The sequence below is a fragment of the Haliotis asinina genome, chromosome 10, assembly GCF_037392515.1.
Source record: "Haliotis asinina isolate JCU_RB_2024 chromosome 10, JCU_Hal_asi_v2, whole genome shotgun sequence".
Classification (NCBI taxonomy): Eukaryota; Metazoa; Mollusca; class Gastropoda; order Lepetellida; family Haliotidae; genus Haliotis; species Haliotis asinina.
This window is the reverse complement of record NC_090289.1, coordinates 22,624,703-22,641,539: the sequence shown is the minus strand read 5'-3', so window position 1 is coordinate 22,641,539 and position 16,837 is coordinate 22,624,703. Positions and strand designations below refer to the sequence as shown.

Genomic DNA, 16,837 nt, shown 5'->3' with positions numbered 1-16,837 from the left:
TAAAAACTACTGAATGATACCAAGCTACATGATTCCCTTTTTTTACAGGATACTATCAGAATGAAAAGGTGTTTGATGAGGAGCCCACAGACACTGACCGGATGTTGCCTGTGTCATCACCAAGGGCTGTTGCCAATCCTGAATACTTCGATAGGTCGGAAGATGAACCGTGGACAAAGCCTCGTCACAATGGAGTGCACCCACCTATCATTATGCCTAAGTCAGTCATGTCAAATGGACACAACTACTACAATGATATTGGCGGTCACCCAGAATCCAAACCATTTGTTTTGGCATCTGATCAGAACTCAGAAACAACTGTGTAGCATTGGTGCACAGTATAAGAGATAGGGCAGACAACTCTGGGACAACTCACCTCTGTGATGTTACATGCTGGGACCCTGACACTTACTCAATGCTCAGAGGCGGGATGTAGAGGAGACTGTCCGACCTTCACCTTACTGGATTTGTAATGTTAGGCTCAATACTGCATATGACTGTTGTCTGCAGAAAACACTTGAAGTGTCTGAATGACTGAGACTATGTCTAGATGTTAGTGACAGAGTACCTAAGAGTCACTGTGATGTGTCTGAGACTAGCTGTTAATAGCCTTGGTGTTGCAGCTGCTGTTGGTACAAGGCATTGAAATCTGATTACATGATTAGTGCAGAACTACATCCACAAGTTGTCTACATACTGCCAGTTGTTATGTTGTTGCCATGGTAGCAGTGTTGCTCTGTTGGGCGATGCCATGGAGTTGTTATGTACAGAACCTTGTCAGCTACTAGTTGAGCTACTCTAGCTAGTAGTAGCGATCAGAGTCCGCAGGGCTGGAACTCTTTCATTCAGTGACATCACAGGAATATTTGTTGTGCCTGTCACCTGATGTGATAAGAATGTTTTGTTGCACATATGTCACTGTTGTGAAGGAAGGTTTGCAACATCATGCCATTAATTAATTCACAAATTTATGTGCAAAGTGGCTAGAAGCTTGTGGCAAAATCTTTGAAAGAGGCATAATTTGATGTGATCAAAAATGAATGCTCCTGCCATTTTAACTGATGACATATGGACCAATGGATTTTACATAAACATCTTAATACCCTAAACAAAATATTTCCAGTGTGATAACTTGCTCAGATTCAACTTAGCAGGTGTTATATATTCCCCATCAACTCCAGATGTAAATCAAAACCATCCATGTCCCTGGCAGACATAGTGAAATGTGACCTTGGTGCTCATATGTGTGAAATCCCTCAGAGAAGAAACAGTTTACAGGGCTATAAAGAAAACATTGGTGACTCTGCATCTAATCTTTTGTGTGTAAACCAGTGATGATAGCCAAGATTTGGTGAAGACTCCCACATAGTGAATTGGACACACATCTTAGGAAGTCGTACATATTCAGATGGTTTTAGCATGGCAGGATCTCGGGACTAAAGTTCATGTGTTGAGGGGTCAAGATATATTTGTCCACATTTAACTGCGATGTGAACTGGCTGTATGCATAAAGTCAAGACTTCTAATTTTATATCACATAAAAACTATTTCCATTCTATGTTTACAGAAGTACATAAGTACAAATTCTTATTATGAAATCTTGGGAAAAAATTATCTCTCGCCTGCACATGCTTTAACCAGTGTACAGGTTGGCGCTATTATGGAAATAATTTGTTCCTGTCTGTATCTAAATATTTGCATATGAATATTTTATATGCCATCAAATGTTCAATACACGAAGGTGACATCTTTGACAGTTTTTATAAAGTTAAGTCATATTTCAACACCACAAACAGCAGTTTTATTCAGGTTTTATTCAGTGGATGTACACACAGACATCTCAGCTTCTTTTCAATAAAGTATTTTACATTCTGAAAACTGTTCCATTTTTTGTAAATTGCGCATTTTGTGGACAACAGTTCTTGTTGTAACCTGTTGTATTGTGGCTTTTAATTTGTGAAGATTTCAACTGATGTTGGTACCTTCATGGCATTATGAAGGTTCTACCACCTGGTATTATGTTGGTGGTACCTCCTGTTGGTAGTAGGTGGTACATTGTGTTAATAGTAGGTGGTACATTTTGTTGATAGTTGGTGGTACCTTCTATTGATAGTTGGTTGCACCTTCTGATACTGTCAGGAAAGTAGTTGATAATGTCATGTTTGTGTATTGAACACTTGTCAGTCTCGTGTTTGTACAGTAGCTTGTCAGTCATCATGTACATTAGTAACTTTTTATGTTGTATATAGATAGTTGTTAAAACTCATATTTTTATATACCACTGTATACTACAAGCACAATTACATGTTTCAGGCTTACAAAAGATAATGAAGGAACAAGTGAATGTGATTTTTGCATCTATGCAGATTTTTACTCATGTTTTGTAAGCCTACATACCTCACAGATCTTCATAATGTGCCATGCTATAGAGTAGTACTCTGTACAAATCTGATTGCCACCCACCTGCCCCCATGTTTACAGTTCTTGTACTAATACTAGGACCAGAATTACATTGTCATTGATGCTACCAGCAAATATATATCTCTAGGTAATTGATTACAAATAAAAAGATTATATTGATCTGCTTACAAGAGTATACACAAATATTTTGCTATTTCTCTGGCATGTTGACTGTGCATTTGTCTTTAGCAAACTGCATAATCTTCACAGCCGAATAGGTACAGCATCAAGGAAAGGCTCTAACTTCATGTGTATTGTAGATAGCATATGCCACAGGTAACTGATAGCAGCATATGACACAGGTAACTGTTAGCAGATGCCACAGGTAACTGAACATTTATGATGAAATATTTCTGCTATGCCTGATGTGAAGTTTAGTTCCATATACCGTCACCAGCTATTTTGATGTGTACATATAAATTTCTTTATGAACAAATCTGTTTGCCGTCCATGAACAATTATAATGATTTACACCAGACTACTTACAGAGCCCCACAACACTGATGAACTGAGGGAATAAAGTATGAAAACACTGTAGCTGGAAACTTACATTGAGAAATCAGATTCTAATGTTGACTACTTATTTTTCTGTTTGAAGAAAGTTAATTGTCTGTGTTCTTGTAGGACGGCACCAGTGGTAGGCTTACAGCTGGCATGTTCATACCAAAGCTTGTGCTGTTGTCTACTGTTCTATTTGGGCTTCATGTGCAGTTATTAATGTAAAGGATCAATTGTATTTCTGTGTATTGTTACAACGTTACATTTTATGATTTAGTTAATTGTTAAGTTAATAAGATTCAGGTGAATCATTTGTTTGCTCAACCACTGGCCAGTGATCTAGATATACTTTGATGCACTGAAGTATTTCTCAAGTACCAATACTTCTTACTTTAATACAGAGTTGTACAATCACTGAAACCACAAAGAAAATCTTTGTATCCAGCAGATGTTGAAAATTTAAGTTCTATGACCTATTGACAGGTGAAAGAAAGGGAAAACTCTTTTGAGGGATACCTTACATCAGGGGTATTGGAATGGTTCTGTAAATATGCTTACATAACTCACTTCTTTGTTTTATTAAGACCTTTTTGATGTATGTTCTCCTGCTCAAGTCTAGCATTTATATATACTGATTTGAAAATATAGCTAGATAACATCAAAATATCAAATGAAACCAATTTTTGATTGAAATGATTGACTGTCAGAAGGGAATACCATCCTAGATCTAAACCATCGCTGTTCTGAACATCTTTTGTTGATGTATCATGACCACTTGCTCTCCTTGGCTGTAAATATGTTCCAAGTGAGTTTTTTAGAAACAATTAAATTGTATGTTGGATTTTAATTAGCATTGTTACTGTTTTTTAGACTGACTTTGGATATAATATTTTTGTCGCTGTGCTAGTATCAAGTCGTTTACTTTACACCAGGAACATCTGATGTAACAAGCTGAAGTCAGCCTGTATGTTTAGCCAATGCTTATTCAGACGTAATTGCTGTACTAAAACATTGTCTTCACTGGCATAGTGCCTGTGTGAAGACAGTGTAGTCACAGCAGACAGCTGACACAGTGTGTATACTAAGACAGTGTCTTCACAGACAGTTGACTGGGCATGGTATGTCTGATACAATGTCTGCACTGACAGCTGATGTGATATATGATGTGTCTACATGACAGTGTGTCAGTGGTAGATGACGTGTCTACATGACAGGGTATCAGTGGTAGATGACGTGTCTACATGACAGGGTGTCAGTGATAGATGACATATCTACATGACAGTGTGTCAGTGGTAGATCATGTGTCTACATAACAGGGTGTCAGTGGTAGATGACGTCTACGTGACATTGTGTCAGTGGTAGATGATGTGTTTACATGACATTTTGTCAGTGGTAGATGACATGTCTACATGACTGTCAGTGGTAGATATTTCATCAATACGTATGTTGTCTTGGTGGCAAGTATTGAGGACCATGGATCAGCATCTTGCATAATTTCTCATCTCTATCATCTTACTATGCAATAATCTGTATAGGTTTGTTTTGCTTGAATTTAGCATTCCTTCTGGAGTGTTGTGTCCAACATATGACAGTGTAATGAGATCATAAAATGCAGTATTGTTCTTCACCAAATAAGACTGGTGGTACTGTTACAATCTGTGACTGTAAAACAAAATACTGCTGAGTTACATGAGAATCATGAGCCCTGAAGGTTGTGTGGGCAAATATTGTTTCAGTAAAAAGAAGCAATTAATGTTGCCAAGTTGCTTTGTTGATTGATATTGACCTTGTAAGATGAAACGGGTAGACAGACCACTGTATCTGGTCTTGTGACAAAAAGGCAGGCTTATTTCCTCAAGTAAACAATATGTTGATGTATTAGAATACTTAAGCGATCTGTTTGTAATAAAGTCTTTCTCAGTTTAGCAAATATTGCTGAAGCAAGAACAGTGTCCCATGTTGTCTTGTTATATAACACCAAAACCTCTTTCCCTTCCCCGCTATGTGTATGTTACCTTGACGACTAACTGTCTTATATTCCCTCTTCCCTAAGTATGTTACGTAACATGTAAAAGATATTCTCGTTCCCCTCCCAGAGCTGTCCTCTTTTCCTCCTCCCATTTGTATGTTATTGGACACTACAACTCCTTTCTATGACAGATCCATATGTGTGTCATCTGACACTGGAGCATCAACATATAGTGGGCTCCTGTGATCAAACACACACTCCACCATCCACCCACAACCCACCTTGACCTAGGTTTATGTTATGCCTCAAAGCTGCCTTGGATCATGTGACATAATTGTGAGTATATTCATGTATCTACCAATAGCACTGTACAGTCATACGTACAGTCATATGTACAGTCATATGTATTGTACCTGTACTGCTTACTGATGTGCTTGCATAGATGTTTTTCTGGATATAAGCCAAATGTCATTCATTTTCATTTCATTTGTTTGTTTTAGGCCACAAAGATGTAATTAAGTTGTTTTGATTAATTAAAAAAATGTATGTGCTTTCATGGATTATGTTGTCTTTCATCAACCATACATTGAACATCGGATGGCATAGTCTAGCTTAGCTTCTTGTCATAAGATGTTTACTCCCAGTATCTCTGTTTTGTATTGACTGAACTCGTTTCCAAGACTGGATGTCTTTCTGCAGTTACCAACATGACCAGTGAGATGACATGTCAGTTATGTTGTGGCATGTGGTACTGTAGCCCATTTTGAAGCCTAGTCCAGCATTTGACTTGTGGTGCCTCTGGTGTGCTTTGTAGATTTGGATCTCCTGGTTGTGTCTTAACTATCAGATAAGTCCTTGTCGTGGTTTGCAAACATAACTCATCTTTAAATTTTAAGTGAGTGAGTGAGTGAGTGAGTGAGTGAGTTTACTTTTACGCTGCACTCAGCAATATGCCAGCTATATGGCGGCTTTCTGTAAATAATCGGGTCTGGACCAGACTATCCAGTGATCAACAACATGAGCATCGATCTGCGCAATTGGGAACCAATGACATGTGCCAACCAAGTCAGCAAGCCTGACCACCCGATCCCGTTAGTCACCTCTTACGACAAGCATGGTCGCCTTTTATGGCAAGCATGGGCTGCTGAAGGCCTATTCTACCTCGGGACCTTCACATATCTCAAAGCACATAAAGTAGTTTTGTCTTAATAAAAGGTTGTGAAATAATGGCGACTGAAATTAGATTATTTCAAAGGTAATTAATCTTGAGTGCTATTTACATTGGCTACAATGTGTGTTACGTGAATGAGATAATTGTTACAATCATGTAAACATTGAAATATTGTCTAGCAATGTCGAATGTATTCTTACCGGTGATTTCACAAATCATTTGCTCGTCCACGTTGGCCTGATACAGCCTTGTGGCAGTTGAAGCTCTCAATGAATTTGTTTTGTTACCCTGTAAACCACCAACTTGACAAAGCCGTTTGACTGTAGATTGGAGCGCATTGTGGCCAACCGGGGTTTTCAGAAACCAACTTCCATCCTTGGGTCTGGCGCGAGGAGTGAAGTAGAAGTAATCGGTCGTTTTGCCATCCACACTGTATTAAAAAAACAACAAAGAATGATTTCTGAAATACTTTATCCACTTAATTGAAAGAAAATCGTAATATTTTCATCTTATAGATGTTAAATTTGTTATTTTTTAATTTTCTTTATTGTTTTTAAATGTTGATTCATTGATAGAAAATATACTCACCACAATGATCTGTACTTCTGGAAAATACTGACGTAACATCGGTCCTTGTTAATGTTTTCATATGCCCGCACTTTCTTCGGAGCTTGGTGTACAGAAGGAACTTTCGGCCGTTGCCATCCGTATGAGGTCCCGTTGTTTGTGGTTTGGTAAACATCCTCAAGGTCCTATGTTCCTTACCCCCTCGAAGAGCGAAGTGTAATCCTACAAAAAGACCAAAATAACTACATCATTTATATATGAGCATTTTTTCTTCAGCTAAAGAATATAAAAGCTTATGATAACTATAATCAATATGTACATGAATAGAGTATTTAGTAAGACTAACCTGTAAGATACAGCACTGTATCTAGAAGTTTTCTGGAGGTGTCGTCTCCCAGCGCTCCACACTGCCAAAGCTGCTCTTCCTCAGTGAGGGATATCGTTTCTGTTGGCTTCCAGCTCCTAGACCCTCAGCAGAACGTTTGCGCATAACTGCGTCCAGACATCGACGACTGTCTTCAAACTCCTTATCTTCAAACATGTTCACTGTGCATCCCTTTGCTCTGATGGCGCTTTGTAACGAGGTGTATATACCATACAATGTATGAGATGGATACAACCATCCGTCTTGTTTCCGGGCTTCGAACAAGAAGAATTTCAGGGCGAGATTAAGGTTCTCAGCACCCATTTCGAATACACTTTCTGACAAACACACCTTCGGCAAATTCCAAATTGTATTTCATGGCTCTCTGGCATCTTTCCTCCTGTCATCTAGTAAACACAGCAATTTGTAGACTTAGGAACACAAATTTCAAGTTCTTTATCAATGGCGTTATTATCAAGGGGTTCGCCAAATCTAAACTCAAACTCACGATCACTGTCACTGCTTTCGCTATCCATTGCGATTGCGTTATGGAAATGTCATCACCATCTTCTCGCTCCATATTCTTCAAATTAACAGTAGCGACTGGGATTGCTGTATTGTGTCTTGTTGGTCAAAAACAGCTGCACACCAAGCGAGCGACTGAAGCCCGCTTGGAGTCTGAGCACCGACTCACAATGATGTGAAATATTCGTCGTGGGGACAGAAAGTCTTGAGATTCTGTAGAGGTAGGACGACTTCAAGCATTCTTCGGAAGGGCGACAGAGGACCAGACAGGCAGGTGTTTCCAAATCAGTTTCAAAGATAGCATGCGTCTTCATGAATGCTTGTTTAATATACAGTGCACACTCATTCTCTCATAGTATACGGCCATTTAGGTATGGATGGGAAAGGTTGATACTGGTGGTAGTGTAGCTTACTTGTTCAAATGTTGGCACGCCACGTTCAGTGCCAGTGTTCGAGTCCCCACTTAAATACTGTGTCTCACGTCCACTTCTGAAGCCCGTCGTTGGAAGATTGCCAAAGTGGCATAAAACCACACTTACTCGCTGTTGTTAAACCAATCTACATCCGCGAGAAATGTGATTCCTGATGCCTATGCATGATTCATTTCTTTCAGACGCAGGAACCCTGGCACATTCTGGATTTGGTGTTGTGTCCCTCTAAACCCTTCCACCTGGACTTTCCAAGGGACCGATGGGATGAGCTTTTGTCTCATGGTGGCTCCATAGTACATCCGCTCTCCGCGTAGCCCCCCGCCGACTGTACATGGAGTAGGTTCGGTGCTAGGGCCTGATTGTACAGTCAGGATGGTTGTTACAACAACCCAGCTAGTTTAGGGTTGGCACACTCTGTGACCCCAGTCTTTTCAGCATCCCTTGTAGGCCCAATGCTGACTGCACTTGACTGGTAGATTTAGGTGGTAGTGTAGATAGGGCCCCCTTCGTGCATGCCCTGTACGATTCTATCTATAGATGGCATAACTTAGTGTTAACCCACCATTCCGTCCTTCAGTAGGTAGCTCGAGGCAAAGCAAGTCCCGGCTGGTCACTCTGAAAGTCAGTGTACTGGCCGACTGCTCGCGCACCTACTGGTAAAGTATTTCAATATTTGAGTTTAAAATTTAGAATAAATTTTGTTTTCACGTCCCGACATATTTGTTTTGCATTTAAATCTATGGGGATCGTCAAATAACCGAGTGGTTAAAACGTTCGCTCATGATGCTCCAAACAACCGTAATTCGATTTACCAATGGGAATGATATGTGACGCATATATGTGTTGTTTCTCGCCGTGATATAGCTGATATATCGCTAAAAGCGGTGTAAAAACAACACTTAATATGTGTGGGAGGTATACATGATGTAAAATACTATTTACCTTTATTAGTAGAACCGTTCCCCACGGAAGCAATTGTGTTTTTCCGAACGATCTTTTAAAAAACATAAAATGCATCCTTGTTTACAATGATATGTCACAACTTGAGTTTCGTGTTCGAGATTGTAACATGGAGGCATATATTTTGCATTAATGCACACATTACCAATGATATGAAATATGTTTATTTTCAGGAGCGTGGATAGCATGTCCTGGGGGCGGAAATGGACCCTGAAGTCCCCCAGAGGCAGGACGACTGCCTTGAAGACATTCCATGGATAGAAGTGGATCAAGGATTCTTCGGAAGGGCCACAGTGATTTTGTGACAATGTACTATGCGTGTCTACTGCTGTAAACCCTCCAGTAGAATAGGTAGCGTTGCATACGTTGAGGGAACACGGTTCCAGAGTTGTTTTTTTTCTCAAAAAAGGTTTTTGTCTCTGGTTTTACGTGTCGGGCTTCAGTTACCTTTGACCTTGTTCAAATCTCAAATTTGAACAAGGGCAGTTTAGACACACTTTCTGCGGCAACAATGATGGCGTTTATGTTCGAGGATTTTGTACTGTTCCATGTTGGGAATGATGACATTAAAACACGTAATCAGCAATTGTACATGTTTGTTTTGTTGTTTTGAAAGTTGTGAACTCGAGAAGACCTGTTTTTGTTCATGGAAATCGGATGTGCCCGCCGTGTATGAGTGCTTATTTTTGCCATATACTGCCACACACTGCCAACCAAGAAAGACATCAAGAAACAAGTCCAACAATAAAACAATACATCAGTACACTGGCGTATTATAATATCTACAAACTAGAACTTACAATACAAAAGCCTATCGACATTACCAGATCACATCGCACAGAATTTTAGTTCAATGTATGTACCAAACAACCCAGTGATGTCTGTAGATGAGACAAAACATTAAATGAAACGCTCCCACCAACATCCAACAGTCTAGAATATCACACTGAGCAAGTAAACTACCACGTGGATGTTTGGAAACAGTATCTGCATAATCATATTCGATCACCAGTTGACCATGGTTGGAGCATTTGTCATGGTCAGCTTATCCCTTTTCTGGTGTTCTGATGTTGAGAGATACTGCTACGTGTGGATTGGTTGAACTGATGTCGAGTAACTGCAAAAGTTCAGCATGCCAGCAGAGAGATCTTTGTCAATGCAGATGAACTGTTTTATTGTGCACAGAGACATGCCTTTTTGTAGTGGAGAGTTACTTGTAAGCTTCTGAATGTATCAAAAGTGATTAAGAGTTAATTTATATGACAGACCACTCTGAATAGCTACAACAGGGCCGAAGTTACCATTTCTCAATTAATGGAGCACTATCAACATTAACAGAGTGTTATATCAATACGTTTATGCATAAAAAGTAACCTGTAAAATTATAGGGGGCAGCTGTACCCCTGCTTTCCCGACCCTGTACAGCCAGGGTTTAGACGCAGTTATCGGCCTTGAAGCATAGTTTTCTAACACTTTGGATGATGTTATTTCATCAACTATTGTAGACAAATGATGCTTAAACCATACCATTGAAATTTTGTTCTTTTTCGATACTGTATAAAACATTTGACATCAAATGAATTGTTTGTTTACATGCTATGTATAAGAAGTAAAACTACAAAGATGGCCATCTTGGCGGCCATTTTGAATTCAGGGTAATATGAAACAATTCCATATAACATGCTGTCACTCTAGAAGTAAACAGGAAACAAAAACAACTGATTCTTTTTACAAAAATAATGAATACATCACTACAAGACATTTCCTTGAAAAGTCTGAGAATCGCTAAAATCCTCAGTCTCAAAGAATAAGCTGTAAAACATTATATTACCACGACGTGACCATACAAAATTACTTGTTTTGTGCCCAAACCACCACTCTAGAAGAGACAAGTATAAAAAAAAACATCAAAAGTATCAACATTGGATGTACATGGACACATTCGGTGTAAATTTAACTGCCGAGAAGAAAACACACGACAATTCAAGATGGCGGCTAAAATGGCCGCCATTTTGATTATTTTCAAAAGCACAAATATGTGAAAAAAAATCTACATCCTTTAGCAATACACAAAAGTCAAAATGAAAGTGATCGGATTGATAATAGTTAAACTATCCATGATTAACTTTGAGATAGCTTTTCGGGGACTAGAGCCCGAAAATGCAGCTTGGGATGCAGAATGTAGGGACTTTAAGAGCGGAGTGACATGTTCGTATATTTTGCTAGTTCGGTGTGTTTTGTATCCGCTTGTTTGTTTTGATAATTTATGTAAAACTCAGCAAAAATAAAAACTTGACACTCATTACTTTTCAAATAGTGTTTTGAAACTTTTGAAAGAGTTCTTGTTGTGATTATGGTTAAATGCATTGTCAAGGGCATTACGTCGCACATTCATTCTACTGCTCAGGCCTACGTAGCAAGGGGAGAGCACTGCACGCTAAAGTCACGTTTCCACGTGCCACAAAACACGTGACCTATTGATACACGTGCAGTTGATCTCACGGTAGCAGAGTAGAGTGTCATCTGAGAAAAACACGGTTCTATGGTTAATTATTCGTTAATTTGCAATGCCACGACTGTCGAATATTCAGCGTGAACGTGCCATTGGCATGCTGAATACGGGAACGTCCGTGACTGATGTTGCGAGGGTTATGGGATGCAGTCGACAGACCATCCATAATCTCCAGACACGTGTCCACATGAACTGGGAATATATTGTTTGGAAGTCGAGTGACTGCTCAAACCATTCGAAATCGCCTGCACTCTGCTCGTCTGCATGCACGGCGACCAAATCGTGGACCAATTCTAACCCCTTTCCATCGACGATAACGTCTTCTCTGGGCACGACGGTACCTGAGATGGACCCAGGGAGATTGGAAAAGGGTTGTGTTTAGTGATGAATCAAGGTTCACGTTAACCTTTGCTGATGGAAGGGTTAGAGTTTGGAGAAGACGAGGAGAACGAGGGGAAGGGTCCCTAGCGACCCTGGCCTTTTTAGCCGAACCCTCCGATGAGGAAGAAGTGCCTTTCTTTTTGACGGTGGGTCCTGAGCCCAAATGTCCCCATAAAGAAACCATACAGTTTGAAAGTCAGCGCTACTCATCTTAACTTGTCTATTTGTATGGCAGGTGATTGTTGCCTGAACAGCTTTGGCTGGTACATGACTTCAATTCTGACATGATGTAACATATGATATGAAAGAAAGCTTGATAGAAATTTAGTTTGTTCTATACTGTGGTAAACATGTGACACCAAATGAACTGTTTGTTTATATATCAGTACAAACTTAGTCCTCTTCTATGTATAAGTAGTAAAACTACAATGGCGGCCATCTTGACAGCCATTTTGAATTCTGTGTAATACGAAATAATTCCATATAACATGCTGTCACTCTAGACGTAAACAGGAAACAAAAACAAGTGATTCTAGTTACACGAATAATGTAAACTTTCAATAAATAAATCACCACCAGACATTTCCTTGAAAAGTCTGAGAATCGCTAAAATCCACTGTCTCAAAGAATAAGCTGTAAATCATTATATTACCACGATATGACCATACAAAATTACTTGTTTTGTGCCCAAGCCACCACCCTAGAAGAAAAAAGTGTCAAAACAACACCTAAAGTATCATGGACACAAAAAGTCGGTGTTAATTTTTATGTAAATTTAACTGCCGAGAAGGCAACACACCACAATTCAAGATGTTGGCCAAAATGACGGGGTCATTTTGATTATTTTCAAAAGCAAAAATATGTCAAAACATTTATACATCCTTTAGCAATAAACAAAAGTCAAAATGAATGTGATTAGATTGATAGTAGTAAAACTATCCACGATTAACTTTGAGATGTTGTCGGGCAGCAAACCAAATGTCATGACAATGCATTACGTTGCGAATACTATGTTGTCTTGCAACTGTGTAAAACGTAGATTGTATAAACGCCATCTGGCTTGATGTGTACAGTATTTGACAATGACATTACTATGTATACCTTTGAATGTGTATCGTGATTGATGCAGTATGTATAACGAATCTGTGTGTGATGTTTATGTTCTTTGAGAGCTGATTGACAGTTATAATTGTAACTTATTACTATTGAGTTACCAGGCAAAAACATCCTGTGACTGCTGTGCATTGAAGTCCTTGTTTGGAACGCTTCCAGATATACAGGTATGTTCCCATACCTGTAAATGTAGTGAACAAAGCATTCTTTAACACATGCGTCGATGTAGGAATGTTCTGGGAAGAACTAGGTAATGAAATGTTTGATAAACACTCACATAATTGACGTTGCTGAGGTAAAATATAACTTGCTGTAGATTTGTAATGATTGCTACCTCCACTAACGCAGATGGAATGGATTTTCTTCGTTACTGACGTTGAATAAGGGTTCATAAATGTTATTTGGCAAACCACAGTGAGTCTCCCTACCTGCATGCAGAAGAACTTCACACTTGATACACAGTTTGCGTATATTTCTTTGGCAAAATACACACCGACCCTGTCTTCCTCTTGGGGCGTGGGTGTGGCCTATCCTATCCTGCCGAAGATCCAGAGGAAGACCGTTGGACGCTCTTACACAAATACGCTGGGGAGACTTCAAAAGACGTAACTATCTCTCGTCTGAAGCTGAAATGAGACATCTACTTCTCGTTTACCTTGTTCTATAACCTTCAGGCAGCAACAACAGCGTACAACCCTCTGTACTCACCATGTAAAATCATGGATGTCAAGCAAATGACACAAATCTGAATGACGAAAAGACTGAGGTTATACTCAACAGCTTCTCCACAAACTGGATTGTAATGAAACAACTGTTCTCAGCTCTAAACTTCCGCTAGTGTGAAACGTTTTGGTGTATTTATAGACTCCTGCCTCATTTTGGAGGCACATGTGGACTACCTTTCTAAAACCAGGGATAAACAAAATCTCTATACAGTCACCCTGGTAAAACTTGCTACTTCCACTTACGGGCCATTGGAAACATTCGCCATCTCCTAATAAGTGATACTATCAGAATTCTTCTGATTCAGGCTTCAGTCATGTCTAGACCAGACTACGGTTACAGTCGCCTTTATGCCATCAAGCACGACCGTCTTTCAAAATCGAAAATCCAAAAATACTGCAGCAAGAATTGTCACCAGGACATCCCAACGGTCACACATCACTCCAGTTCTCAAAGACGTTCACTGGTTGTCTGTAGAGGCAAGTATCCATTTCTTGTTGTTCTTGTTCATAAAAAGGGTGATCGAGATTCAGTTTCAAGTTACAGAGGAATTAGTATCCTTGGTGTATGTAGTAAACTTTAAATAGCAGTTATTAACGACAGACTCAGATTTTGGAGTGAAGCTTATGTTAAAACATCGATGCCCAGGCAGGGTTTAGAACAGGATAGTGAACTGTCGACAACATCTTTGTCCTCCATTCTGTTACACTGAGAAATCTGTCAAAAAAGGTAAATTGTATGAATCCTTCGTCGACTTTTCGAAAGCATTTGATTTGGTAAATAAGTCGAAATTATGTTTAGTTTTGGAGAAAAAGGATTAATACCCAAGATGATAGGGTGCATCAAATCCATCTACAGTTGTGTTAAATCTTGTGTTAAGGTCAATACTTATTTTTTACAGTTGTTTGACTGTAATACTAGAGTTCGTCAAGGCTGTGCCTTGGGTTCCTTTTTCATTTCCATTTTTTAGAAACAATTTAGCTGATAGTATAGACTCGTTGTGCTACCCCGGCATGCAGTTACATTCAGAATTAACTCAGTTGTTTCTCCTTCTGTTTGCGGATGATGTTATTTTATTCTCTGACAGACACCAGTATGGGCTACAAAAACGTATCAATGTACTTGAACAGCATTGCAAGGAATATCAGCTATATGTCAACTTATAAGATAATCCAAAATTGTTGGAGGTAGCTTGATTGTGTTTCATCATATAGATATCTGGAAATAGATTGTTCACATACATTGTCAAGGCATAAGCATTTTGAGAGCTCTATTTTACAATCAAAATAGACTTTGTTTGGTATTTTGAAAAGTTCAACAAAGTTTTAACACATGAAATGTGATGTGTATTTTACATTATGATGCTGAACTATGGGGTCTAGATTGTCATTGTAATTCATCTGTTGAAACAGTTCACACCTTAGCCTGTAAATATTTACTCGGCGTTAAACTGTACCCCCATCCACGTTGTACGTCTTTGCGTACAAACTCTGTATGATGTATTGGTAAATATGCCTTCTACACGTTTTCCGAAGAAATGTTACAATCGATTACTATTAGATATTACTGGATATCAGCACTGAAAAACTTGTGGTATTCAATGGTTTGGGGATACGTGTGGGAAAATCAATTTATTCCTAATATAAACCTTTGGATTTCTGAATTCATATCTAGAGCTCAAAACATATTTTTACAGGAATGGTGTTTCTCGTTCTCTATAGGCTCTAAAACTCACCCATAATCTCAATTTAAATCAGTTTTCTGTGTTGAGCCATATTTCTATTGCATAGCTATCAAGAAATTCCGTATTGCCCTAGCCAAGTTCAGGTGTAGTTCACACCAAGTGAATGTAGAAACTGGTAGATATGTTAATAAACCAAAAAGCTTAAGATTGTGTGCGTGTGTTAGTGTAACTATGTTGAAAATGAGAATCACTTCTTATTGATATGCACTGCATACAATAACCTACGTAATCGTTTTATCCCTGTTGATGTTTTGCTACTCCCCGAGTTTTAAGAAATCTTGCTATGTTTATCTACTATGCTAACAATCTGCGTTGCTGCAGCTTGAAGGCTGCTAATGTACAACACTGTATCACGCACCAATGGCCTACATTCACATGAGTAAAGAGAGTAGCCTGTACAGTATATCAGCACAGGAGTGTGACACTTCCACTAGAGCTTTGAATGAACATGCAATCTGAAAGTCAAATGTTCCTCTCAAAGTCTTTTTGATGGCCTTTGACTCCGTCATAGCTTTTCCAGTACCCTCTGGTGCTGTCAAAGTACACATCATGTTGATTTTGAGAGGAGCTTGCAACAATGACATCTGGTTGACGACTATCACGCCTAGTGGTACTATGAAAGATTGGGCTATCTTATTACAGAAGTAATTGATAAAGGTACCCACTTGCAGAGACCAGTGTTTGTATCTAAATCGTATTGGTTTCACTTACATCTTTCCTCCGTGTTTCAGTTAGTAAGGGACGATTGTTATTGCCTGTTCAACTGATGTGGCTATGCGACTAGGTAGACCATATGCATGATTGATCCGATGCATTGTAGAGCTTTGATGTCATATAACGATGATCACAATGAGTGTGATGAAAAACGTGTTATATTAACAGGTGTCCGTTTCATTCAAATGGAATAAGATTTGGTGACATGGATATTCGTTTAGGTCAAGTTAGGAACGTCACGATGATCATATATCAGAGTGAGTGAGTGAGTTTAGTTTTACGTCGGACTGAGCAAGATTCAAGCTATGTTGTGGCGGTATGTAAATAATCTAGTCTGTATATAGCAGACAATCCAGTGATCAACAGCATGAGCTTCGATCTACGCAACTGGGAACCATGCATGTGTCAACCATGTCAGCGAGCCTGATCACCCGATCCCGTTAGTCGCCTCTTATGACAAGGATACTCGGAAAGCATGGGCTGCTGATCACTTATTCTATCCCGCAGAGCGTATGCCTGTGTAGGAGTTTTTGCGCTTTGATATCAGGCTGCCAGCTGGGGACTTGAAGGGGTGTTCCTTGCTATCGAGTCGGTTTTACTTTTATGTAATGGTACACGTTTACATAATTTCACGCTCAAATTTACACGTTATTTGGTACGTCAACAAGTCAAAACCACGTATATAAACACATTGAACGTAACATG

General features: G+C 39.2%; 1 protein-coding gene and 1 pseudogene across 6 annotated transcripts in view; one reads left to right on the top strand and one right to left on the bottom strand.

The window, feature by feature from the left end:
* The window catches only part of LOC137297690 (epidermal growth factor receptor-like), a 172,124-nt gene extending 166,646 nt beyond the window's left edge, over positions 1-5,478 (top strand). For all 6 annotated transcript variants that reach the window (XM_067829611.1, XM_067829608.1, XM_067829609.1 and 3 more), the window contains one exon: positions 49-5,478. In XM_067829611.1, coding sequence (XP_067685712.1) covers positions 49-326 — 278 coding nt within the window. In that variant the 3' untranslated portion in view covers positions 327-5,478. The remainder of the gene's footprint in view (positions 1-48) is intronic.
* An 83-nt stretch (positions 5,479-5,561) lies between these two features.
* On the bottom strand, positions 5,562-7,171 carry LOC137298581 (zinc finger MYM-type protein 4-like; annotated as a pseudogene).
* Between the last annotated feature and the right edge of the window lie 9,666 nt (positions 7,172-16,837).